Source organism: Oreochromis niloticus, linkage group LG23 (assembly GCF_001858045.2).
Source record: "Oreochromis niloticus isolate F11D_XX linkage group LG23, O_niloticus_UMD_NMBU, whole genome shotgun sequence".
Lineage (NCBI taxonomy): Eukaryota > Metazoa > Chordata > Actinopteri > Cichliformes > Cichlidae > Oreochromis > Oreochromis niloticus.
In genome coordinates, this window is record NC_031986.2 from 3006828 (window position 1) to 3034823 (window position 27996).

At 40.9% G+C, this 27996-nt stretch overlaps 1 protein-coding gene across 7 annotated transcripts; it reads left to right on the forward strand.

Moving 5' to 3' along the window:
- Positions 1 to 113: 113 nt before the first annotated feature.
- On the forward strand, positions 114 to 27986 carry gyg2 (glycogenin 2). 7 transcript variants are annotated; one of them, XM_025902694.1, is made up of 10 exons: positions 114 to 237; positions 320 to 504; positions 2788 to 2926; positions 6674 to 6848; positions 9512 to 9674; positions 13110 to 13236; positions 23773 to 23959; positions 24737 to 24859; positions 27089 to 27253; positions 27845 to 27986. In XM_025902694.1, exons 2-10 carry the CDS (start codon positions 498 to 500, stop codon positions 27968 to 27970), a joined length of 1212 nt encoding a protein of 403 aa, XP_025758479.1. In that variant the 5' UTR covers positions 114 to 237; positions 320 to 497; the 3' UTR covers positions 27971 to 27986. The 7 variants fall into 7 exon arrangements, 5 of the variants coding, with proteins under 5 accessions (XP_025758479.1, XP_003458619.1, XP_025758480.1 ...); XM_003458571.5 differs by having other exon boundaries at positions 130 to 237; positions 400 to 504; XR_003216219.1 differs by adding an exon at positions 26960 to 27014 and having other exon boundaries at positions 164 to 504; positions 27845 to 27974.
- The last annotated feature ends 10 nt before the right edge of the window (positions 27987 to 27996 follow it).

A 27996-nucleotide genomic window follows, 5' to 3' on the forward strand; every position in this document is an offset into this window, starting at 1 on the left:
TACTGTGATGGCTAGCTTCCTTTTTGCTGCAGTTCATTACAAACGTGAATCCGCTTGGAGCGTGACAGCCCACCACAGAGTGGGGGGTGTCGAGCCAAAACACCGGCTGATTGGTAACCTGTCACGTATGTGAAGTGAAAGGAGGGCGGTCAACAAAGGGGCATTAGGGCAGAGTGTGTTGCACAACATTAGTCAAAGCTTCCTTTGTGCTGGTTGAATGACCAGTTGAGCAAACAGGTAACCAGCAGCACCAGCAGCAGCCCTGTCACACCGTCGGGAGGAACAACTGCATGAGCTGTGGTTTGGTGTCGTTTCTCAGGATTTAGGAACCCTTGCGCTAAACAGCCGCTGCTAACCCGTGTCTGTCCTCTGGGCCTTTGTGATTGGCTGTTCTCACAGGACTGCAGGGGGGACTTTCACACACGTGCGGCATATTCCCGATCTCCTCTGTGGATAAGTGCAGCTGTCAAGTGTGCACAAAGTTTCTGTCAACAGAAATGTCAGGTAGGTGACTTTTTTTTTAACACACATGATCTAGTCTTTATGAAATCACATTATGCTTTGTTTGTTCTGCGGAGGAATCAAATACGCGTCCGTGACCTTCTTTTCAATTCAATTCAGTTTTATTTATACAGCGCCAAATCACAGCAACAGTCGCCTCAAGGCGCTTTATATTGTAAGGTAGACCCTACAGTAATAACTCAGTTAACCTTTCCACTGGTTAACTTAATTTAGCGAATAAAACGCACCTTCCGAACTGAGTCGTAACTCTCTCAAGCTTCCAGTCGAGTAATTCAATGAAAAACGGTGCAGTGAGTAATTCTGACATGAAAATCATTGCTTGCTGTTCCCCGACACTCTTCCACACAGTGAGCCGCCTGAAATGTAACACTCATGCAGACAAAAGGTTAACTTGTGATCTGACTGCAGGCTCGGAATATTAACCTCTGCACACTTGGTGCTCTACGTGAGGCGTGATTTACAACCACAATAGGAGTATAACCATATATCCACTCATCAGAAGAACCAGCAGTGGGCTGTTATTTATTATTAAGAGTGTTACAAGCAGAGGCCAAGTCTAAAGGTTATTTTAAAACATACTTACATTCTGAACAGAACAAAACTTTAATCCTGTGTCCGTGTCATTGATATGGTGGAGATGCAGCCTACTCTGTAAAACTACTGACCACTGCAGAGTGACTGTGGCTTTTACTGACACACACAAACAACAACTACAAAAATACAAATCCCACCTAAAATATATCCCTTCTTAAATGTACAGCCACAGTCACCAATATTGGGACTTTGTGTAAATGTAAATCAAAACAGAATGCAAATATCTTTAACCCATATTTGATCCATAAGATAGATGATAAATAGATAGATAGATAGATAGATAATAGAGCCTCTCAGCTGTTTAAACTTAGAAATCTACCTTTTTTTTTTTCTTTCTTTTTTTAAACAAAGTAAGTTGAAAACTGAAACTGAAACCAGTTTGTTGTTGTTGTTTCGTGATGATTCAAATGTTTTTAGATGGTAGTTTTCAGGCTGGTCAGCTCACAACCCAGACAAAGGCTGTTGTAATAGCTGCACTGCTTAGTCTTCCGTTCCAACAACACAACACAAACAAAACACACGTCTGGACTCTATATGTCACTCTAAATCAGGGGTGTCAAACTTAAACGAGCTGTGGGCCACTGTAGTGTTCGAGTAGTACAAAAAACCCCAACAAACAAGAAAACAGCCACAAATATTTCCTAAAATGTTTTTTTTAAATGTCAAATATTGTATAACAAGACAGTTTCTTCCTCCGTCTTCACTAAATTAATCCTTTCATTGAACAACCAAATAAACACACTGGTCCTCTCTGTCTGTGCACACACCTGGCAGCACTTCTGCTACACACTAGTTTGTGAACTAACACAGCCAATCCCAATTGCCTTCATATTAAATCACTTATTTTAACAAAAAAGTCACTCCAAAGGCCAAACTGCATTATATTTCTGCACTTCAAAATTTGGTCTGCAAGTGGGGGTGACGTGGGCCGCAAGTGGCCCCTGGGCCTGCGCTAAAACCTGTATATACTTTCAGCCTTGATGGTACCTTTGCAGAGCTGACCACTCCGTAGGCATTGATGTATCAGTTGACCAAAGATCTTACAGTTACTTAAATTTATTTAGCATTTAGTGGTTTTAGTGAGCTTGAAAACAGGCACTTGTAAAACGTAGTGCAGTGTTCTGAATACGTTATGACTGGTTTAGTGAGATTTGGCTATTAAATTCTGTCAAATAACATTTTGAAAGGTAGAGTTTCAAACAGACTCTGAAACTCAACGTATTTTCCACTGAGAATGACCAAAATCAGCCTCAGTTGGTCTTACTAGAAGTGCATCTGCTTGATGTTAACCTATCATAGGCTCCTTAATGGGTCATTAAACAGTGTCTGGGGTGGAGTACATGGATTTGGACCAGGTCAGGCCTGGATCTGTTCATAGTGGCTTTCTGAATTGTATTCTTTATTTGAAATAGCTCCTTGTTCCACAAAGATCCTGAAATATTTGAAATACTACAAGTAGTCTTTTTTTTTTTTTCTAACATGCCTTTACTGATATCGCTTGTGAAATGGTCACTGTTACTTAACTCTCAGTATGAACAGGGTATCAGGACCTCATGTAAAAGTCAAACCATGCAGTGGTTACTTTTCCTGTTGCAACAAAAAAACACCAAATCCAAGAAAGATTAAATGACAAACACACGTCTGCCTGGTGTCCTTTTGTTCTTTCTCCAGCTGGTGAGGCTTTTGTGACCCTTGCCACCACAGACTCTTACTGCATGGGAGCCACTGTAGTGGCCAGAAGTCTGCGGCGGCATGGAACAACTCGCCACATAGTTGCCATGATCACACCAAATGTCTCTGAGCAGTCAAGGTGGGAGAATGATGAACCATGTGTCAAACGTTAAAATAATTTAATCTCACTCCCTCATGTGTGCTCGAAGTATGCTCAGTCATTGTTAAATGTGTTTTCCAAGGGTGTTTTCATCTATATGCAGTGGCTCCAGAAAGCATTCAATTGTTCCACATTTTGTCCTGTTACAGCCCTATTCCAAAATATATTAAGTCTAAAAATCTTTATATGTATATAAGTATTCACAGCCTATGTTTAATGCAGCTTTTGCAGCAATTACAGCCTCAGTTCGTTTTGTGTATGACTCTACAAGCTTGATGCATCTAATTTTGGGCAGATTCTCCCATTCTTCTTTGTAGAACTGTTCAAACTCCGTCAGGTGGGAGACGTTGGTGCACAGTCATTGTCTGAGTTCTACAGAAATGTACATTCAGGTCAGGACACGAGAGATAAAGGGAGCCATCAGGCTAGAGCTGGGCGATATAAGATTTTTTCATATCACGATATGTTTTTTCATTTCAGGCGATAACGATATATATCACGATATAAGCCAAATAACTATATTTGTAAGATTTAAATGTGCTGTTGCTCACAAGTAAAATGTGAAATAATCAGCAGCTTGTTTTGATTTAAATATTTATTTCCCATAATAAGTTCAACAGGGCAGATGTACTTAAGGAACATGAGACTTCAGTTTCAGATAAATAAAGGCAAATATTGCAAACTACACAAAAGGCAGCCACTAAAGCGTTTAAGTTTCAAAACAGAACAAACAAACAGACTAAATTGTCAATTCCACTTAGAAACAAAACATTAACTCTAAAAATAAATCTTAGTTTGTTTTACAGAAGAACAGACAAAATTGACTAACTTTTGTCAATATCAAATAAACTGAGAACTAAAAGGAAATTCTCAATCTCTCCTTGTTGTAAAGCTTAGCTTTTCAAACAGTTTTAAAAAATGTATATGTATATATATATATATATATATATATATATATATATATATATATTATATATATATATATATATATATATATGTGTGTGTGTATATATATATGTGTGTGTGTGTATGTATGTATGTATGTATATATATATATATAACTTTAGTCTGACAAAAGCCTACAGGTTGCGGGACAGGAAGACAAGTCTATCCATTGCTTCAGGCTTTAAATCGGCCCTGTGGCAACTCACAATATTACCCCCCTGTACTAAATACCCTCTCAGAGGGGCTGCTGGTTGTGGGGATGCACAGGTAGTGCTTTCCCAGGCAGCTAACTCTTGGGAAAAAAACGCGCTACTCTGTTTTTTGTCAGACTTCAAATAGCCGAAATACCTCCACACTACAGAACTTCTCTGCCCTTTGTTGGGAAATCAGTTTTACCCTGGTTCTTTTTTATTCCTCGGGCCTCCAGAGATGACACCAGACCCAGTAGTCATTTTTACAAAATCTCTATTCATCTTTATTCATCTTCATTTAAGCATGCACTTCTAGAAGGGAAGACGAGGCCGGTGTCCCTCTGCAACAATCTTCACCCCTTTGTTAGTTCCAGGCAGCTTTATAGAGGCGACCCCATCATAAATCCCCCACAGTGTGCTGCAAACTCTGTGTCTGTGTCTATGTACACGAGCACGTGAGTGCCTGTGTATGCACGTACCCATGTGTATGTGTGAGTGAGTGTGCATGTGGATGTGTGAGTGTAACAGTTAAAACACTGTGGGTATGTGTCTCTTCCTAGGGGCCATAAATACCATCTCCCTTCCAGACCACAGTTATCAAGTTACATGTTGAGACCCCCACACAGGTATCCTCTGGGGAATTTCCACTCAGCATTAACTCCTCTTTGTCTTACTTTCACAGTTCAACTGGGGGAGGGTCTCCTAAGATCTACTCCTAAGTTCATGACACAGTCAGGCCTTTATTTATATCCAGGGCAGTGTCAGTGTCTCATAATAATTCTACATTCTATCTTAACACATTTCTAAACTCTAAAACAAACTAAACATTTCTACATTTCTAAACTCTAAAATAAGCTAAACATTTCTACACCTTCCTTTCGACAAGCTCTCCGGCATTGGAACCATCATCTGTGTTGTCTTCGGTAACCTGATCACCCAAGCTCTTGGTTGATTTTTCTCTAGAGGCACACTCATTTCCTCCATTACCCGGGCGGCACGGCGGCTGGCTGCTTCCCAAACAAATACACATGTGCGGCTTGGCACTTGTGCTGTACGTAACAAGTCACATGATGTGACGCTGCGGCTGTGATTGGTTCGACTCTGCGCTACTTAATTTGGATTGGTTGTTCTTCTTTTTTTTTTTAAGAGGACAAGAGAGATGAGGCCTATCGCAATAGTTTAATTTTTCTATCGAGAAAAATTAATTTCGCAATACATATCGTTATCGTTCTATCGCCCAGCTCTACATCAGGCTGAAGAAGCAGTTCTATCAGGCTTGGTTAGCCTATGGGACTTTGGAGCCAAGACCTCCTTAAACCCACTGACACATCTTCTGTAGAGGACGCAGAGTCTGGGGACGGGTGAATGACTCCTCCATCACTGAGGGTGAGGTCACTGAGGCAGTTAAACAACTCCTTGGTTGCGGGGCCCCGGGGGTGGATGAGGTTCGCCCTGAGTTCTTGGAGGCTCTGGATGTTGTAGGGCTGTCTTGGTTGACACGCTTTGAAATGTTGCATGGTCAGGGGTGGTACCTCTGGACTGGCACACCTGGGTGGTGGTTCTCATTTTTAAGAAGGGGGACCGGAGGGTGTGTTCCAAATATAGGGGGATCACACTCCTCAGCCTCCCTGGAAAGGTCTATGCCAGGGTATTGGAAAGGAGAGTCCACCATCCATTAGTCCAGGGGTGGGCAACTCCAGGCCTCGAGAGCCGGTGTCCTGCAGGTTTTAGATATCACCCTGGGTCAACACACCTGAATCAAATGATTAGTTCATTCCCAGGCCTCTGGAGAACTTCATGACATGTTGGGGAGGTAATTTAGCCATTTAAATCAGCTGTGTTGGATCAAGGACACATCTAAAACCTGTAGGACTCTGGCCCTCGAGGCCTGGAGTTGGACACCCCTGCATTAGTCAAACCTCGGTTACAGAAGGATCGTCCCAGTTGCGGAAAACTGGACCAGCTCTTTACCCTCTCAAAGATATTCAAGGGTGCATGGGAGTTTACCCAACAAGTCCACATGTTTTGTGGGCTTGGAGAAGGCATTCAACCGTGTCCCTCAGTGTTCTGTGGAAGGTGTTTTGGGAGTATGGGTGTGTCTTACCCGTTTCTACGAGCCATTCGATCCTTATCCAACTGCTGTAAGAGGTTTTTTAAAAAAAAAAAAAAATTTGCAGTATTTCATCCAGACTTTGTCACTTTTTCATTATGGGCTATTGTGTGTGTAGAATTCGGAATTGGGACTGTAACATGAAAAAATGCAGAACAAGTGAAGTGCTGTAAATACTTTCCAGATCCACTGTAGATCGTTTACTCTGGTCTGAATCAGGTGATGAAACTTGTAGTTGTGGTTTGGTTTCTTCTCATATAGAAAAAATTCGAAGTGAAGTAAGTGACCCACATTTGTCACTACATGAAGTAATGTTAAGTTGGCATACTGGCCAGATGTGAATGGGATGGGAGCAACAAACATAAGGTGAAATGGGAGCTGTGTGTGAAAATGTTAGGTGTCCCATTACTCTTGAACAAACAGGCTCTGAAGGTGCATCTGCTAAAAATCATATACTGACATTTGTGAATCGCCCAACAGACTCCCCCTTAAAGATGTGTTTGATGAAGTGATTGTGGTGGATGTGATGGACAGTGAAGATTACCACCACTTGTCCTTGCTTGGACGTCCTGAGCTTGGTATCACTTTCACTAAGATCCACTGCTGGACTCTGACACAGTATAGCAAATGTGTCTTTCTGGATGCCGACACTCTGGTGAGTTCACTGACGCATGCCGATATGTGTAAAGCTGGTTGAGGGGAGAATCACAAACACTCGGCGTGGGAGGAGTGGGTAGCAGTTTCCCTTGTGTCCTTGTAGTGAAGGCACATTTGAACCAGTTGCCTTCTCAGCACAGAGGAAATGGTGTCTCACAAATTTAGAATATCTTCATTTAGCATAGAAAAACAGTTTGTTACAATAACAATAAAAACAAGAACAACCCTAGTTTTCTTTTCTGTGCTGTAGCCAGGTTAGAACAGTCAGCTCGTTTTTTATTAGAGTGGGATGTAATTGTAGAAAGTTTCTGTGATGACATATTACTCCAGGTGAACTGAGAGGGTCTGTGCTTCTGACCAGGAACAAACAAAAGCAGAAACACACAAATAAGATGCTCGCCTTCAAACTTCACAGCAGCTTTGTCTTCAGAGGAAGAACTAGAGCGCTACACTGAAACGGATCAATGGTAGGCTGGTTCACAGGTCACGCTGGAGTTCATTATCTATGATAAAGTCCACAGTGTGTGGAAGTCACTTTTAGTACCCATCAGTGTTGGGTAAGTTACTTTAAATTAGTAACTTAGTTACATTACTAGTTACTTCTCTAAAAAAGTAACTCAGTTACTTCAAGTTACTCGTTACTTTCAAAGTAACTAGTTACTAGGGAAAGTAACTTTGGTTTTACTCAGAATTCTCTTGTTAATGTGTTGCTTCCGTAACTGGATACCCAGCCAGATTGCCAGTCTTCTAGCTTGCTTACTTGCCACAAGTCCACTATGCCACCTACCAATAGAAAGGAAAAAATAATGTGCACATTTCCACGAGAGAAATCCCACGCCTGGACCGTCATTGACCGCCGCCATGATTCTAGCCTGCTTTTTACATCCAACACAAAAACTGCAGTCGTGTTGCTTTTGATTGTACTCAGAACTTGGAAATTCTGCCTTCTGAATAGGAAGATGTAGGTAACACCAGACTGCAGATGAGCTGCATACAGAGCTGGACTGGGACAAAACAATCGTCCCGGGCATTTTGACTAGAGACCGGCCCACCATTATAGGAAAAATCATAAAGCCTTTGAATGAAAATAAACACTGTTGTGACAGTGATGTACACTGTTCTGATGGTATATATGTATCAATCTATCAATTGTTTGTTGTAAGACTCAGATAATTATTTTTTTTAAAAGCGAGACATTTTAAATGAGAATAATAAAGAAAAGTATTTCCTTGTCCCCCCCCTTTCCCTGTTAATGCCCTACCTGGCCCCCTGGCAAAACTTTGCTAGACCCGCCCCTGCACAGTTACCAGCTGTCAGCTACGTAGAAAAGGATCCTGGTGTTATTTGTCTCTCAGAAACAGTTCATAACTTCCCTTCAACTCATTCATGTCACCTAAAAGGTAAACCTGTTTCTACATCACCTGTTCAGCTCTGATGATTCAGTAAGGACATCTCCTGGTTTCATCTGCATGTTTCCCTCTCACCACATATCCAAACCGATATCATGACCAGCAGCTTTACAGCTGTGGCTCCAGCAAACATCAGCTGATACTAGAAATTAATATTAAATAAATTCTAACAACAGCTGATCAAGCTTAAACGTGCTGCTGTTGTTTAACGCGACATCCGCTGGTTTCCTCTTTCTGGCGCAAAGTGGGCGATAAACAAACAAGAGAGAAAAGCCGATCAGCTGATCACTGATCAGTTTCGTGATTGAAGTAGAAACGGGAGAGAATGAGAGAAGAAGAGGCAGCTGTGCAGCTTCAGCTTTGTGTCTTTTTCATTGTAGCTGAAGTCCGGGACAAACTGTGTTCCTTTTCACCTCAGTACGAAACGCGTAATATTTTCTCTGAATACCAGACGATTCTGTTTTTATGGGACGGTTGGCAACTCTAATAATTAACCGTATGAACAAAATAAAGTTCAACATCAGTAACATAGCACCCACCCAGCTGTATAGAAACTCCGTCATGCTAGCTAGCACGCAGTACGAAAATGTCAGCATAACGAAAATAAACTCCACCTAAACTTGGTTTATATCTGACCCAGACAGACTGCAGCTCATCACTTCTTACCTGAAGTTCAGTTCGCCTGACACGCGGACCAGCGGCCGCTTCGGGTCTCTCCTCTTGCCTCCTTTTTCCTTCATCCACCTGCTGGCCTCCACCACTTGCTAATGTTATTGAATCTGTGGAAGCTCCACGATATCCACCACACGAAGTAACGAGTAACGAGCCTATCTAAATCCCAGTAACGAGTAACGCGTTCCTGGTTTTGGCATAATAACTAGTTACCGTGCTCGTTACCACAATAATAACGTAGTTACTGTAACGCGTTACTTAATAACGCGTTAGTCCCAACACTGGTACCCATGCAGCTCCGATGTGACCTGTTGGCCAACATCTTTAATGGCTCAGTGATGTCAAATATGTTCCTACTGAATGAAACTGATACCAGCACAGGTGTTTCACAGCAGGCTCTGTAATGAGTAATGTTCTCATGCTTTCTGTAAAAAAGCACGTTTGAAGACTAAAACTTATTTTTTATCCCTTATGACGCCTGTTTCTACACAAAGGTAACATGTATACCTCCAGATGTCAACTTAAGGTGGAGAAGTCCGTGTAGACGTATGTGAGTTTAGATGACCTCTGATCTCCTCAGGTGCTGTGTAACGTGGACGAGCTGTTTGACAGGGATGAGCTGTCAGCCGCTCCTGATCCCGGCTGGCCCGACTGTTTCAACTCAGGAGTGTTTGTCTTCAGACCGTCCCTTCACACTCACACCAGATTGCTGGATCACGCCAGTCGCCACGGCAGCTTTGATGGTAACACACGACTACATGGGCTCAGGCACAAGCAATGAGCTACAGTGCTTTGAATTCCAATGGCTCAAATAATTGGAGTCATGTGTTCATAGAAAGCAAGTCAATGATGTTTTATTCCCAACAAAAATATTCAGTCAGCTTTTGATTTTGTTCTGATCAGGGAGAGAGCGGTGAATAATTCAGAAATGCATTATATTATGTCAACCTGACCTCGCCAGGACTACCATACACACACACAGGCAGCCTCTGGTGGTTGTGGAAATAACTCTTTGCTTTCTGGGACCTAAATAAAATAGATCTTTTTTTTCGTTTAGGACTTTCTAATATGTAGAAACAGCAGATCTCACAGTTAACCCTTTAACAATGAACTCTTGGACAGCTTTGCATCAAACGTAATGCACTGACATAACATCATGTTTTTAATGTGCAGGATCCTTTAGCACCTGTACACCTACCAAACTTTAGGAAGAATAAAATGAAAGAATATTGAGATTTTGGCCTGTTTTCAGCTTTTTATATCAGGCCTTTGTTTCAAGGATTTAAAAAAAAAAAATCAAATTCTTTGAATTACTCGATGAATCGTTGCAGCCGTTGAGCTGATCTGAGGACAAATTCTTTGCTTTGATGCTTCGTTTAAACTGCAGCCTATGCAGCCCCCCCGCCAAACCCCACCTCCCACCCCATCGTAATGTCCTGTTTTCAGCAACATCAAAGCACAGGCCAAACTTCAGAATGCTGATAAGCTGGCTTTTCCTCATGTTAGCCACCACATACACACTTACAGACAGACTCTCTCATTTACCTGCACACTTAAACACACACACACACGTAGGCTGTGTCCTAATTCAGGGTCTGCACGCTTGAAGTACGCACACTACGCGCACTACGTACGGTGCGTACTACAAGTACGGGAAGTGCGGAAGTGAGAGGCTTGTGAAATGGGACGGTCTAGTCTTCGTCGCGCTGTTCAGGTTGCCTAGCAACCATGATACTAACCGTGTGAAACGTTTCATACAGCTTTGTGTGACAGAAATGAAGGAGAAAAAATGTTTTGTTGGTCATTCATTTTTGTCATGACATCACTTTGATTAGTTGAGACCACAGGACTGTAAAACATGATAGTCGGGCCTCATTTCTGTACTGAACAGTCATTTCAAGATTAGTTAATTGTTATTTACTAACTAATGTTGTTCATGAGACTAAAGTCATCTCACTTTGGTAATGTAAATATAATATGGACAATATTATATGCATTGTCAGATTATTATGGGGTGTGTGTGTGTGTGTGTATATATATATATATATATATATATATATATATATATATATATATATATATATATATATATACACACACACACACACACACACACACACACACACACACACACACACACACACACACACACACACATATATATATATATATATATATATATATATATATATATATATATATATATATATATATATATATATATATATATATATATATGTGTGTGTGTGTGTGTGTGCGTGCGCGCGCATATATATATATATATATATATATATATATGCGCGCGCACGCACACATACATACATACATACATATATGTATGTATGTATGTATGTATGTATGTATGTATGTATGTATGTATGTATGTATGTATGTATGTATGTATGTATGTATGTATGTATGTATGTATGTATGTATGTATGTATGTATGTGTGCGCGCATATATATATATATATATATATATATATATATATATATATGCGCGCGCACGCACACATACATACATACATACATACATACATACATACATACATACATACATACATATATATATATATATATATATATATATATATATATATATATATATATATATATATATATATATATAATATATATATATATATATATATATATATATATATATATATATATATATATATATATGTATGTGTGCGTGCGCGCGCATATATATATATATATATATATATATATATATATATATATATATATATATATATATATATATATATATATATATATATATATATATATATGTATATATATGTATATATATATATATATATGTGTGTGTGCGTGCGCGCGCACATATATATATATATATATATATATATGTGTGTGTGTGTGTGTGTGTGTGTGCGTGCGCGCGCACATATATATATATATATATATATATATATGTGTGTGTGCGTGCGCGCGCACTGGTTTCCATTTTAGAAATCACAATGAACATTCATTCTCAAACACCTGTTTTTCTCTTTTGGATATTTGTTATTGCTCATTAACCCTTTAAAGCCGGTTGGAGCGGGCACGCTCCGTTTTGCGTAACTATTTTTAAATCCCGGTAGCACTGCAACCACGTAAGCTAGCGCAATAATTTTTTTTGCATATGAAACCGGAGGAGTTGTACTTACATCTTATGCCATCAGCTTGTCCTAGGTCACAGTTTCCTTCCACATATAGCTTTACAAAAACTGCATAAAAAGCGCTTGCAGCAACAAAAACACAATATTCCAGAAACACGCTTTGCCGATCCGATCAGCTGTTCGTAACACTTCCTACTCCATCAGCGCGGACTATCGCATGTCCGCCGTGACCTGCCCGAAACCGGAAGTGACGTCATTTTGCGGAAATGTAGTTTTTTACACTCAGGGCCTTATGAGCCTATACTGGTGTTTTTAAAAGTTATGTTTGCCTTTATGACTTTCTGTGTTGTTTCTGGGATGCTTAGTACTCATATTGCACTGCTGGAAATAGTTTATTTTGATCCATATGCTGCTTTTTTCGCAAATTTGCATTATAATATTTATTTTCATTTTTCCTGCAGTATATAAAGATTGGTGTATTTCAATAATAAAACTATGAAGACACTTAAAATAAATTTCCTGTGGTTGGAAACTATTTTGTGCAACTTTTTTGTATTTACAGTTTTGAGGGATAAGCCTCTTAAATTTCTCTAACTAGAAATATATGTTAAACAAAAACGATTTCAATTTTTTTGTAGTTTATTGCACTTTTTTGCAATTTATGTAATTACTATGCACTTAATGCATACATATTATCAAAATTTGGGCTATAATGGTTGTATTGATGTATATCAACTTGAAATGCTCCCAAAAATGGCACTACAGCATGTAAAAATATAATATAAGCTCTGGCGGACTTGGTTCTATGGTAGGTCTTAAAGGGTTAATAAGACAAAAGTATTTCCTATCCAATCACTCAATTAATGCATGGAATAATCAATAGGATACTCGATTACTAAACTAATGGATAGCTGCAGTCCTTGTAAATTTTATGTTGCTTTATTTTTCAAACCTGGGTAATTGTTGCACATTCACACAAAAAAAGGGGAGCAAAAGATAAAAACCATACATTGAGTTTGTTTTATTGTGGACTTTGTTCTTGTGTCCTGACAGGAGGAGACCAAGGACTGTTGAACTCTTTCTTCAGTAGCTGGTCAGTGGAAGACATCAGTAAACACCTGCCGTTTGTTTACAACCTCAGTGCCAGCTCGGTCTACAGCTACCTTCCTGCTTTCCAACAGTGAGTGTGTCTGCGCTGCCTGTGGTTCTTTTCCACTTAAAACCCACAGTTAAATATCTCCATATGTAAAGGCTAGTTCTAGTTCTATAATTCATTATTTTGGGCATAAATCAAATAGTTTTGTATTTATTGTCACAGGAGCATCATCTGCTGTCAGTATCATTGAGGGTAAACATATATGCTAAATGTGCAGTCGGCACTGAAATGAAACTTGGATAACAGATCAGTCGCTGACATCACTCTGAGAAATCTCTTTAGTCTGGACTCCAAAATCTAATTTTCTTCAGAGGTAGACTTTCTATGCTCGTCTTGTTGCTTTAGCTGTCCTCTTCCATCTGTACAGGATGTGTTCGCACAATGCCGTCGAAGTAGAGCCGTTAAATTTGACTCCACACACCCTCACTGACCGTTCACCCTTGTGCTCGGTACAGAACTGCCAAGTTTCCAGACTCCTGAATGCTCCATGATACTGCAAAGATGCACTCTGATAGTTGGACACAAATGTCCAACTGTTGCTGTACATGATCAGTCTTAATGCTGCAGTTTTGAATGTGGCATGAAAAGCTCTGTATGAAAAATGTACTATGTCACAAAGCAAAAACTCATCTCAGCAGGTGTCTTGTGTATGACGATGAGTTAACTGTACTCTAATAGCCTCCAAAATCTCCAGATCTCTGCTGGAATGGGAGATTTGCACCATGCATGTATCGCAGACAAATCTGTAGCAATGGTGTGATGCCATCATGCCAATGAGAAATGTCTTTTTTTTTTTTTCTTTACTGCACAATGAGCTGAGAGGAAAGCCATTTCATTCTGCTGTACACTCCTTGTTGTATGGCCTGAATGGTAATAAAGTTTAGTTTGATGTTTGCCATCAGGACTTCAGACAGCAAAATTCATGTTTCCCAGTCTATAGATGGCTGTAGCTTTGAGGTCAGAGCAGGTCATCTGCTGTGCTCTGCATGTCAGATATCCTTGGGAACGATGCTAACTCCAGGTCTCCCTCTGATGCATCCATCTGTGTGAATGCTGGCTAGAAAGCACTTATACATAAAAACGTGCTGGTGTCAATGAGGCACTCGGGTAAAGTAGAAAAGTGCTATAGCAGAAGGCCACCAGTCCGTAATTATGTTGGTGTGAATGTGTCCCAGTGTTTTAGACAACGCTTTGCTTCTTTTTCATCTCTTTGTTAGTGTGACACTTTTCAGCTTGTCTATGAAGGCGATCGTTGATTGGATACTGCAGTTATCTGGCTTGAGTGTGTTTTTAGTATAGCATCTGTAGTAGGGCTGCCACGATTAGTCGACTAGTCACGATTACGTCGACTATCAAAATCGTCGACGACTAATTTAATAGTCGACACGTCGTTTGAAGCTTTGTAAGATCCCAAAAGACGCAGGAATAAGTAGTAGGATTTAAGAGTGTAATGACGGACTGAAACAGAAGATGGCAGCACTGCATGTACAAGGATGCCAGCTGCCGTTAAACCCCGAAGAAGAAGAAGCTGTGTCCCAGAATTAGTGATGGTAAATTTGATTCTTTTTACTGAATCGAGTTTTAATGAGTCACTCACCAAAGTGAATCGGGTTTTTTGAGTCATTTGCTTCACTGAGTCAGTTGACCAGAGAGCGCAAAAAATTTACATTTTCACTCAAACTTAATTTCTTTTCTCTTTTCATGTATATCCTACTGCTAAGATGAGTGATTCTAAAAGAAAACAACTATTTTATAGAGCAAAAAAGAGCAAAAAAATTTCTAAAGGGAACATTTAGTTTGTTTATTTTTATTTTATTAGTATTTTCCTTAAATCTGTCAAATATATATTTTCTCATCTAAATGTCCACTGAGCTGTGAGCCAGGGGGCGGTAATGCGCCTTAACATTGGTTGCCAACCAAGAAGAAGAAGAAGCTGTGAGCCAGGAGGGAGGGGGTTAGTGGTCGTGTCCAAATTCATGGGCTGCATCCTCCTGAGGACCCGGCCTTTGCGGTCTACGTGGGCCGGGTCCTCAGAAGGTCGGGTAGGCCAGAAGTAAACAGCCGTGGAATTGGACGGTCTAGCCTTCTGATTAGCGTCACCGCTGTCTCGGTGGAGTTTAATAAACTCAGCCGTCTGCTCCTTGCTATCTAAAATATAACAGGACACTGGCGTAAATTCTCGACCATCTCATGCTTCTGTTTAATCAGTTTTCTGTTTGACGTTTATTCAGCTGTGTGAAAACCACCCGGGGGATTAATAAAGTTTTATTTTATCTAATCTAATCTAATATCTTTAATCTCAGCCAAACCGATTTACTCACGAACAAATAAAACACTGAAAAAAGCCAAACAATATCATTTCTAGCTTGTCTAAGTGACTTATATATTACGTTTAACCTGAGTAGCGAAAGTCCGCGGTGATCTGAAAATGATGTGCCGGGAGTTGTGCCGTTCTCGGCGGCTTCAGTGACCCTCGAGCTCCCGGCTAGCTATCGAGCTGGTGGGTAACAGACATCTCCGAAAACGTCGAACCACTTTTGCAAATATGCGATACCTTGATAAACCGAGCAGATATTTGAAGTTTACACAGCTACATTCTCGCCTGAAAATATGTTAAAAGTTTATTTTGTGACCGAGAAAGATTAATAAAAGTAATTTTAAAACTTAGTAGCGGCCGCCATTGCCGGAAACTGGAGTTTGGCTGGGCCGCGCTATGAATTCTGGGATATGGTGGGCCACGAAGGACACACCCGACCCATCCTTCAAATTTGGGGAAAAGGAGGACGCATTTGTCGGCTGCATTTGGAGGAATCTACGAATTTGGACAGCCTTTGGCGCGTCGCTGTGACGTAATCGGTCTACAAATGCGTCCTCAGGAGGATGCAGCCCATGAATTTGGACACGACCAGTGAGTCCTGAGTGATTCGCTTGCTCTATGATTCAGCACAGGAGGGAGGGGGTGAGTAGCTCAAATGTGCTGTTAGCATGTTAGCAGAGCGATGCTACTGTGAACCGAGGAGCTATTGTCTTGATGTGAGCTTCTACTCAGGGTTTTTTCTTCCAGTTCAGAGCAGAAATGTTTTTGTTAAGAAACTGGATGTTGTTTTTTTCCCCACAATTTTAATTATAAGCTAGATATGTTGCTGCTAACAGCAACAGGGATGAGTCAGTGAGTCAGTTGGGCTTGTGAATCATGATTCATGAGTCAATAAAGTGATTCTTGAGTATTGAACGATTCGTTCATGATTCGTGCATCACTACCCAGAATTCATAGCGCTGCCCAGCTCCGTTTCCAACAATGGCGGCAGCTAGCTAGTTTTAATATTACTCTTATTATTCTTTCTGGGTCACAAAATAAACTGTAGGAGCCATATGAGTTGCTCTTTTTTTGACTAAGTGGGTTGGTTTAAATCAGTAGTTCACAAACTTTTTTTGCTAGGCCCCCTTTGTTTTACAAGAAAAATGTTGCCCCCCCCCCCGCGCACGCATGCACGCGCACAAACACATCCTTCAAGCACACACACATATATTTTTTTTTTTCAAACTCCATTGTCATTTATTTCACACCTCAAACATTTAGTAAACAATTAAGCAAATACAAGTAAACGGCAATAAATTACAGGTAGTAATAAAATATACTACTAACTCCTTTACGCTACGTCCACACCTTCACGGGTATTTTTGAAAACTCAGCTGTTTCTATGCGTTTGGGCTTTTCGTCAACACGTAAACGGCGTTGCGATTCACCGAAAACGGAGATTATTTAAAACTCCTTTTTTGCGTTTACATGTGGACGAGGATTACAGAGTTCGTCACGCAATGACAAAGGTATGTGCCTCTTTTCACGTCACGCTGTGCGCCACGTTATTGTTTACATGAGATGAATTGCAGAATGGCAGATAGACAAAATACTGTTAATCTGACTATCTGCAGGTTTTACACGCTTACATACACAGACGCAGTTACTGTCCCTGCATTTAGAAAGGCAGAGGCGTCACAGTGTGATTATTTTACGTGTAGTTGTTTTTTTTCCTGTGTAATAATATTCAGCATTGCTGTCAATACATTTCTCAAAAAATGTCTCTCTGTGCAAAATATGTTTAAAAACATAAACAGCTGTGGGATACTGTTTGTCCGTGATTTAAACCGGGGGAACAAATCATGGCAGGATCAGCCTGATATTATTTGTATCCCACTGTAACTTTACTGCATAAAGAGCTAACATGTCCAAAATGTCAGGAGTAGTTAGTTATTACAAGAAGTGTTTGTGAACTAAAAATGAAGAATGTAGGATCCTGTTTGTCCGTGATTTGGAGAGCCCAGCGCTGCTCCCGACGCAGGGAAAACCAATTCTGCAGGGGAGACCTACCTCGGCACTTGTTCAGGTGAAGCCAAAGGGAAGATATGCTTCACCATATTTTCCTGCCTTTGACTTAGAATGAAGTTGGTTTGAAAACATATTCAGCGATGCTTCATCTCCTGCTTTGCATTTGCGTGGGCGCCCCATCAAAAACCTGTCCATTATGCTTGCTGTGTCCAACCACCCCCCCCCCCTTTTCATCCCACGCCCCCCCTGCAATGGCTCTGCGCCCCCCCCCTAGGGGGCGGGCCCAACACTTTGGGAAGATCTGTTTAAATGGACTCACTGTATTGGTGCACGGGTGTGGGGCGTGTCTCATGGGTGTGTTAGATGATAAATGTGGTTGCACTCACCTGTTCACCGCACCTGATGTTGATGAGCAGAAAGGTAGGGTGAGCATGAGGCAAAACTTTCTGTTGACCGCAGCTTGAGCACAGCTTGAGCACAGCTTGAGCACAGCTTGAATGATTTTGATTAGTGATGGGCAGATGAAGCTTCATGAAGCACTGAAGCTTTTCATCCAATTGGTTCACCCCAGTGCAAAGCTTCTTGAAGCTTCATTTGCTCTAGTAGGACATCTACTGGACGTAAAAATATTAGTTGGCATGAATTTGAAGAGTGTGGCATTTTGCACACAGCCTGTAAATGTCAACAAATACAAAAGGACTGTGTAAAACATGTATATTGTAGTTACGGCAGTATACTGTGTATATTTATACTGGCAGTATGGAAAATGATTATTTGGAAATGCTAAAAATGGAAATGATCATTTACTGTGAGGTGAGGTGTGGTTGGGGTGTGGACAGTGGTTGTGCTTTTGTAACGTTGGGGTATGGACAGCTACACACTTTGAGCCTCAGTCCTGCCTGTTCACATTTTATTCTGTAAAAACTAAAGTTTCACTGCTTTTATGACCTTTTTAGTGGGGAGAACATAGCTAGGATTTAATGATTTAACAGATCTTTTAAATCCTTTGTCCTCCACAATGCTAAATGGCTGGGAGTCCTCAATCACCATGCTAACCAGGTCTTCATCTATTGGAGATTGTTCTCCTGAGGAAAGACAATAAAAACAAAGCACAAATATAAATATCACACACGTAATTTATTACAGTTGTATAATATTGTTATATCCTTTAGTAACATTACGGCATGCTATATTATCATGGCATTTGATGGCTCACCTGGTCTTGCTCCACAATCGGTGTTCGCCTTATTCTCATGCAAAGCTCTGTAGTGCCTGAGCATGGATGAGGTGTTGCTGTTATATCCCAGCTCCCTGGCACACAGCAAACACTTCACCTTGTACAAAGGTAAAGACAGCTTAACATAAATTGTAATGCACCATAAGTATTATGAAAATACATCTTCTGTAGAAATTTACATACCTTGTTGGGAGGAATAAGATCAAAATGTTCCCACACAGGGGAGGACATCCTCCTCTTAGCTGGCTCCATTCTCTCCTGACTTTCTCTCCTCACTCTCCTAAACCTCCAAACTGTCTCCAAACTCTCACTAACCGCAACTCTCCATCAAACACCCACATTATGAATGAAGTCTGAGGGGTTTATATCACTGTCATAGCTCGCGGCAAAGTTCGAACCACTTCCTGAACCAGTCACGTGGTACAGCCGGGCAGCGAGGCTTCGGACGTCATCATTTTCAGCTCCTCCCATAAATGAAGCAAGCCTCGATACGCGCATCACGGAAACGCCCCCTCCATTACTCGACACAAGCTTCGAAGCCTCGATACAGAACGTCACATCACTAATTTTGATGTATCAAGACTGTAACTTGATGGTTTTTGTATATTTATGCACTAATTGATGCCATAGGCCAAGTTGTAGTTTGGCATAGTAGTTAGTGCAGTTCTTGTGAGTTGCAGTTATTTGTTTGTGCAGTCTGTGTATTTGTTTAATTGTTAATCCCATGTGCTGATTTGTATATTGGACAGTTGCATGTGGAATAAAAGGAGCAAATGGTACAGAAGTGTATTTTATGCGTTTATTGTTGCGCGTCATCTGTGTCCTCATGTTTAGCCTGCCGCGGCCTTTGGTTGGAGGAGCGCAACAAATTGTCAACAGAAAGTGTTTGTAGATTTTATTGGATTATTTATATATAGATGAGTTTTATTGGTGAGAGTTTTGTAGTTTGCTGTTGCCTTTGTCAACGCAGCTTTTAGATGAAGCCTTTGGCTACACAAAACGGATTTCTTTCAGGAGTCTTACTCCCCTGATAGGTTTAAGCAGTACAGCTGCACTAGGCGTTGTACTGATTTGCTTTCTAGTTATTGTGCATCAGGCGGCTGAAGCCATTGGCTTGGGAGTACCGCCGCAGTTTGTGTTTAAGACAGTTTGTCTTCCTCACAGCTGACGGTATGGAGGTACATAAATACCCACCGCTAGTATGTACGGAAGACTAGGGTGAGTTAGTTAGGTTTAATAGGCAGATAGTGGGGGATATTGCTCCTGTTAATTGTGTGTTTCCAAGGTTTATTGAAGTGAATGTCATCAAGTTGATGTGTTGGAATGAAGCTGTGTGGCATAGGTGCAGTTCAGCGTTTGGATTTTGTAATGCTTTGAAGAAAAATGGAGACACACCAATTAATACAATGTGTTGATGAGGATGGAAAGAAAAGACAGCCGAAACCGACTGCTAAGGCTTTGGAGAGTCAGATTGAAAGGCTTCAAACAGAACATCACACTAAGATTAATAAAATTAAAAAGGTCATAAAGGTTATTAAAGAATTAAAGCAATCTGAGGATAATGTTTCCACTGTTCAGGCTCAATTAGAGAATTTGTCTGTGTTGCTTAATGAGGCAACTCATCTGCATGAAACCTTGCTTCCTTCGCTTCCTCAAGAAGAGCAAGAAAACCAGACTGCTTGGTTCAAAAGTGTGCGAGCACATAATACTGAGTTTATGGAAGAGATAAAGAAATGGCTTCATGATGCAAAGGGAAACCCTCAGAGTACAAATCAGGTGTCTGAGCTTGATTTGCCTCAGTTAAATCCAGCTGATGTTAAGTCTTCTGATGTATTACCTGCTGGAAATGGTTCTGGTGCTTCTAGGCATGCCGGGAATGTTGGTAAAGGTGCTGCGATAGATGATGTTAATCCAGGTGATAGCATCTCTAATGTTGGAAACAAAAGTAGTAGGAAAAGCAAATCATCACTCAGTGGCTCAATGGTTTCATCTGCCTTGTCAGCACGCATAATGGCAGAGGCTGACATGGCTGCCCTTCTTGTTCGACAGAGGTTGTTGAAAGAAAAGCATGCTTTGGAAGAACAAGAAATACAGCTTAAGAAAAGAAAGGAGCTGCTTGACTTAGAAACTGAAATAGCAGCCTCAGCAGCAAAGGTGAATGTTTTAAAAGCTTCTGAAATGTCCCGAGTCTCAAGTGCCATTAATGGTAAATCTGATGGAATGAATTCGTATTTAGAACGAGAGCAGGGGCGTTTAGGTGTTTTAAATTTTAATGCTCCGACGTTCAAACCTGTGTTACCAGAGCAACCATATCAGGGTGTTGATGCAAGTGATCATCAAGCGCATGTTTTGGATGTGAGGCCCAAGGTTAAAAATATTTCTCAGCCAAAGGTCGTTTCGTTAGAACAGTCAGAGACGAAGCCACAAGTATTTCCAGGTGCAGTTTCGACTACTCGGATGATGTCGCAGTCTTACGCACAATCAAAACATCTTACACATACAGTGCAAGGTAGTGAGGGTCATGATCATCTAGTCACCGTTTTGAAGAAACAAAATGAAATTACGACTTTATTGGCTGAGCAGCAGTCTGTTTTTGTTACCGAGGCGTGACATTCAGTTCTTTGATGGTGATCCTTTGCAATATCAAACATTTATGAGCGCTTTTGAGCACATGGTGGAGAGTCAAGCTCACAGTTGTTTATATTTTCTCGAGCAATACACTAGAGGCCATCCAAGAGAAATGGTCAGAAGCTGTCAATATATGCCTGTTGAGTATGGATATGCTAAAGCTAAATCTTTGCTCCAGGAGAACTTTGGCAATTCGCTGAGAATTGCTGCTGCCTACATTGAAAGGGTCAGTAAATGGCCTCCTATCAAATCTGATGATGTGAAGGCTTTGCAGGATTATGGGTTCTTATTAAGGCAATGTTGCAATGCAATGGGAGACGTTGAGTCCTTGCATGAGTTGGATGTCTCTGCTAATATGCAAGCAGTTATAAAAAAGTTGCCTTATACGCTCAGGGATAAATGGAGGAATGTTGTGTGCGATCTGCAGGAGAGGTTTCAACGTAAAGTGGTTTTTAGCGATGTTGTTGAGTTTGTTGAAAGGCAGTGAAGATCGCAAGTGACCCATTGTTTGGAGATATACAGGATCCTCCAACAGCCATCAGAAAAGAGGTGAGGAATGTTCAGTCTCAGTTTTACCCTAAGGCTAAGAGGAGTAGTTTCGCTACTACAGTGGCCAAGGTGGAAGGGAAGACTGAGCCGGTGTTGAGGCGAGAGAGTGGTTCAGTTGTGACCAAGGTTTGCTTGTTTTGTGGAGCAGGGCATATGTTGGATTTGTGTCCTTCATTTGAAAGAAAGTTGCACTGTGAAAGATTCTTTTTTGAAAGAGAATGGTGTGTGTTTTGGTTGTCTGCGCATTGGGCACAGAAGCAAGGACTGCAGGAAACGTCTGTAATCAGAAACACCCCACACTCTTACATATCCATTCCAAGCAGAGGGAAAGTGTTTCAGTGCAAACTATAGGAGGGGGAGAACCACCAGATGAAGGTCCTTCATGTGCTGTGCAAAGCAGTGGTGTTACTGGGGCCGATTTTGATGTATCAAGACTGTAACTTGATGGTTTTTGTATATTTATGCACTAATTGATGCCATAGGCCAAGTTGTAGTTTGGCATAGTAGTTAGTGCAGTTCTTGTGAGTTGCAGTTATTTGTTTGTGCAGTCTGTGTATTTGTTTAATTGTTAATCCCATGTGCTGATTTGTATATTGGACAGTTGCATGTGGAATAAAAGGAGCAAATGGTACAGAAGTGTATTTTATGCGTTTATTGTTGCGCGTCATCTGTGTCCTCATGTTTAGCCTGCCGCGGCCTTTGGTTGGAGGAGCCGCAACATAAACGTTTAATATATTTTCAGGCGAGAATGTAGCTGTGTAAACCTCAAATATCTGCTCAGTTTATCAAGACATCACATATTTTCAAAAGTGCTCCGACGTTTTCGGAGACGTCTGTTACCCACCAGCTCGATAGCGAGCCGGGGTTGACGGCTCACTAGAGCCGGTGAGAACACCGGACTCCTGGCAAATCATTTTCAAACCTACCGCCATCTTTCGCTACTCAGGTTAAACATGATATATAAGTCACTTGGATAACTTAAAAATGATATTGTTTGGCTTTTTTTTTAGTATTTTATTTGTTCCTGAGTAAATCGGTTTGGCTGAGATTAAAGTTATAGTTTTTACACAGCTGAATAAACGTCAAGCAGACAGCTGATTATCAGAAGTGTGAGATGCTCGAGAAAATACTCCAGTGTCCTGTTATATTTTAGATAGCAAGGAGCAGACGGCTGAGTTTATTAAACTCCACCAAAACACTCTGCAAATTTCATTAAAATTTAACAAACTATCATCTTGTCTTTATTTTTAGTTAGCGCATACATTAAACACTTAAAGCTGTAAGCTAATGATAGTTATATAAGAGCAGATGCTGCTGGTGCAATAAGCTGTACGTTTTACGTCCAACGGATGCATGATCTGATTAGTCGACTAATCACAAAAATAATCGGTGACTAGTCGACTATCAAAATAATCGTTTGTGGCAGCCCTAATCTGTAGTATTGTATCTTAATTTTAGGTACACAAAAATTGCAGAAGAAATCAGGAGGGTTTTTATTGTAAGCCCTACACGTTTTCTGTTGTTCGTTTTTAATTTGTGTGAATTGGCACAAGAGCTAACTGTGCATCTCTGCATTGACTGTGAATGTAATCTTCCAGTCTGAACACAACTGATAGAGTTCTTATGAAACTAGAATAAACTCATAGAAAACAAAACTGACAGCTGATGACGCTCCAATGAACCTTCTGGAACATAAATATAGGTGTGAGGAATTGATAAATTGGGAAATACTCTGAACCGTGTGGGTTTCAGTCTTCTCTGTGTTACTGGTTTTACAGCCACAGTTGGACATGTTGGAGTTACAGTTTTGTTCTTGCAGGTTTGGCCACAATGCAAAGATCATCCACTTTCTTGGGGCAGACAAACCCTGGAACTCGCAGGGAAACAGCAGCTACTCGCACAACATGGAGCAGTTTGTGTCTCTGTGGTGGAAGGAATACCTTATTCACACAGTGTCATCTGCTCCAGTTGTCCAGCCCAAGCAAGAGCAGAAGAAACTACAACAGGTAGGAACGTCCATGAGGGCGGGTAGGACATTAAAGGTTTAATCGGGGGGGAAACGGAACAGGTGTGGGACTCACTGGTGGGTGGAGGTCCAAAGTCACACACCAGGAGTCAAAGGAAGGGATCGGAGTGGGACAAAGACAAAAATGACATTGGCTTTAAACAGCAATAGACATTATCATCATGAGTTACAACTGAGCTATGTATACGGTCACATGGGATGAGCCATCAGTTTGTCAGTCTGATAGTAAAACCCCCGAGATGTGTCTGCTTTACCATCATGTGCCTGTGGAGTACAGCAGCTCACAGGTAGTGTCTTTGTTAGTAAACCCAGTATCACTGTCATGATGTTGTAGTGAAGGTACCAGACTGGCTTACTGACACAGAACAGATCTGTCTAGTTTAAATCCGATGCTTTGTTGCAAACTGTAGAACTACATGGTACTCATGTAAGGATACATTGTCACCAGTTACTTTGCTGGATTTTATTTCATTGTGAAGAGTGTTGCTTTGCAGGAAGTCGACCATTTGCCATGTTTGGCAGATGCTCTGCACGTTTTCTCTACAGCCGCTCCAGCATCAGTTTTCACTGCTGACTTCTCCCTCTGTAGCTGAAGATTTGTCAGTCTGTCACATAAGTTGCTGCAGAGTTTGGCTGCAACATGAACGTGCAGATTGGCAGCTAGACGTGTCAGATGGCTGTCCAGCGCTGGTCTTGGTTGTCAGCCCAACATTTATTATCCTTTTTTTTTTTTTTTTTTTTTTTTGTCTTTTTGCAGATCCAAGAAAGAGAAGCCAAGATGCTGTTTACAGAAAACTTGGACAGCTCGAATTCACTGCTTGCACATTTTTCTCCTCCTCCTCCTGCAGAGTACCTTTATTCACAGTCTGAACCAGCTGTGGTAAGCTGAGACTGACATGCTGATCTGTATGTTAAGCTCTTGGACAGTTTCTGTGTTTTGTTGAAGCATAATTTTTTGCTTTTGTTTGTTTATTACTAAATATAATTGTCATAGTTGTGCATCCCATGAGTCAGAGTAGGGGGATTAACTACTTTAAACACAAGTCAGACTTTTCCTGTAAGTACTCATTCGATATGATCTCTTATCAGTACATTAATTAGCTTAATGACTAGCCTTATTAGCTAGTTGTTTTTCATATATCATAGTAATGATTGTAGTAGTTGTGAGTATTTCAGCCTAACTTCATTTGACTCCAGGGGCCTGTTCTTCGTACCTCGCTAAGTAAGTTAGCCGGATTTGAATGTTGACGATTTCGCGTGATCTTGGATCGTTCGGTTCTCCGAAGCTCATCTGGGACTTGCTGTCATAGCAACAGATCCGTAAGAGTAAACCTGCTCGGGAGCAGGTTTACTTTATGTAAACAGGATTAGATCGCGGCCTCTCAGGTATGTCCGCTGCAGTTATATGAAAGCAAGAGCGATATTTCGCCACTGTTTTACCATAAATAAATATTATCAATGTAACTAAAGATAATGCAGCATTCGATTCTTTTATTGATTTCATACAGATACATACAGGTCATTTCCGAAGAAAAGGGAAATGTACTATTAATCATTCTATTACATGTAGTAGATCATGTCAGATGTAATTCATATTTTAGAGTAGTAATAGTAAATTACTACGTGCAATCAAGATGAGAGACCACGGCTATAAAAGCGAAGGTGGATTTGGGAAGTCTGTCGCAGCCATGTCCTGTCCGTTTGTACGCGAGCAAGGAAGGTGCAAGATTGATAAGGAGAGTTTACAGAATTTAGCGTATATTGCGGGATAGACGGGATCCTTTAGCTCAGCGCGACGGTGTGCTCATAGAGAGATATCGATTCTCCCGTCAGGGTATTATTTACTTTCTTCCTCTCTCTCTCTCTCTCTCTCTCTCTCTCTCTCTCTCTCTCTCTCTCTCTCTCTCTCTCTCTCTCATTCATATATATATATATATATATATATATACACACACACACACACACACACACACACACACACACACACACACACACTTACTGTACTGTATATACTTACTCCCGACTTACTGTGCATGCTTCAGTCACCCCTTGCATGGGAACAGGTAAAAGTGATGGAGTGTTATTCAAACTACACACAAAAAAACCCACAATGTCAATAAATGTCACAGTACAAAAAGGGGTGTGACGAGGGGGTGCAGGACCACCACCTGTCTTTATTTGCTCTGCCCTTTTCTTGGTTGCTGTTATAAACAAACAAACAGATTATTCCAGGGTCTCTTGTCATAGACTAAAAGCAATATAAGTGATAAATATTACCATTCTGTAGAATATTCTTATATTTCACTTTTACTTGTTCCCATGTTCTAGTGGGTCCTGTTGTGGCTCTAATGTGAAAGAGGATATGATGTAATATAATATAATGTGGTATAATATAATATCACATGATATAATGTAATATCATGGATCACTTACGAGTTTAATTTGTCAGCAACTTTCTGCCAGCCCTCTCTCCTTGCTTTTGCAGCCTTTGCAGTGTTCCCCTGCGTTTTAATTAAACTCTGAAACTCCTGATATCCCTCAATCAAGAGTTCTTGGTCTGCTGCCGTGAAATACTGAGCGCGCTCCTTCGACATCTTCGCCGACCAATCACAGGGTTGCCGATCAGTATTTCTACTATCGATGCGTAGCCCCTTTTAAGCCACCCAGTGATCTCAGATTACTTCATCCAGCTATACTAATCGTCAACAACAGGTGTGTTCGGAGAACCGGATTAGCGAGCTCAAAGTTAGCGCGATGATTTGATCTTGGATGTGTCATTTGATCTTGGATGTAGTAAGCGAGGTACGAAGAACGGGCCCCAGGAAGAAAAAATACAACAAGACAGGGACACAGCCTGCTGTCTGCCACAGGCCTCCGAGCTTCTCGTTGTCTTTCGGTCATTTGTTTAATTCATTACAACTTGATGCACTGTGTTTATACAAGCTTGTACGATTAGTTTGAACAACCACATTCCCTCCAGTATGATCACAGCTATGAACATGCATCAGCAGAGTTATCACGATCCCCACGATCAGGTGATGTAGAAGCAACAGCGTACAGCACATACAATCATGTTTGCTGTTTAGTAAAATGATTCCTGCGTCTGCAGTGTTCCCACACAGATGGCACACAGTTGGAGGAGGAGTCGAGATCATCTGAGGAGTCAGAAGCTGAGGATCCACCTTTGGGGGCAGAATGCTCTGAAAGCAGTGACGTTCCTGCAGACACGGCTGCTGATCCCGTGTGTAATCCTTGGGCTTTAAACCACATACAAGTATGAATTTACAGCTGCAGAATTTATGTTCTGTAAAACAACTTGTGTTGTAAATACTCTACAGAGTTTGCTTATGTAATTCCTTAGACTAGTTCTGACGGCCCCCTCAGACATAGTGTGGAAATATTAGCACGTTCTCCATGCTCAGAGCAAGTCTTGAGTAACAAACAGACTAAAAGTTTCAGTGAGGAGGTGTGTCTGAGCCAGCTGTATGCAGGGCACATTCTTTCAGAAGGGAACACTGGTTGCTCAAAAACCCACAGAGCACATGCTGGTGGCAGTTATCATTTTGATTTTGTTTACTTATAATATTTCAGTTCAATGTTTATTGTAACAGTTAAATCTGTTCAGAATGAAGTAGAGCTACTACACTGGTTGAAACGTCCTTTGACTGTCAGTGTTCACTTAAATGTGTGGCACAGAGTAGCAGACAGCTTGTGAAACCTTCAGTTGTGTTGCCAGATCATGATTCATGGAGCGGTGGTTTTGTTCTTTTTAGCTACTGTGATATTCCTCCTCCTCTTCCACAGATGATTCACACTGACTCTTTAATTAATTATGTGATGTTCATTTCCCACTTTGTCGTGGCAGACACCTGCAGACACCGAGACTGAGCCGCTGGATCACCGCAGGCTGTGGGAGATGGGACAGATGGACTACCTCGGCAGAGATGCCTTTCAAAACATCCAAAGGATGCTGGACCGCTTTTTGGATTAAAAAATGTCAAACTTCATCAGCCTTAG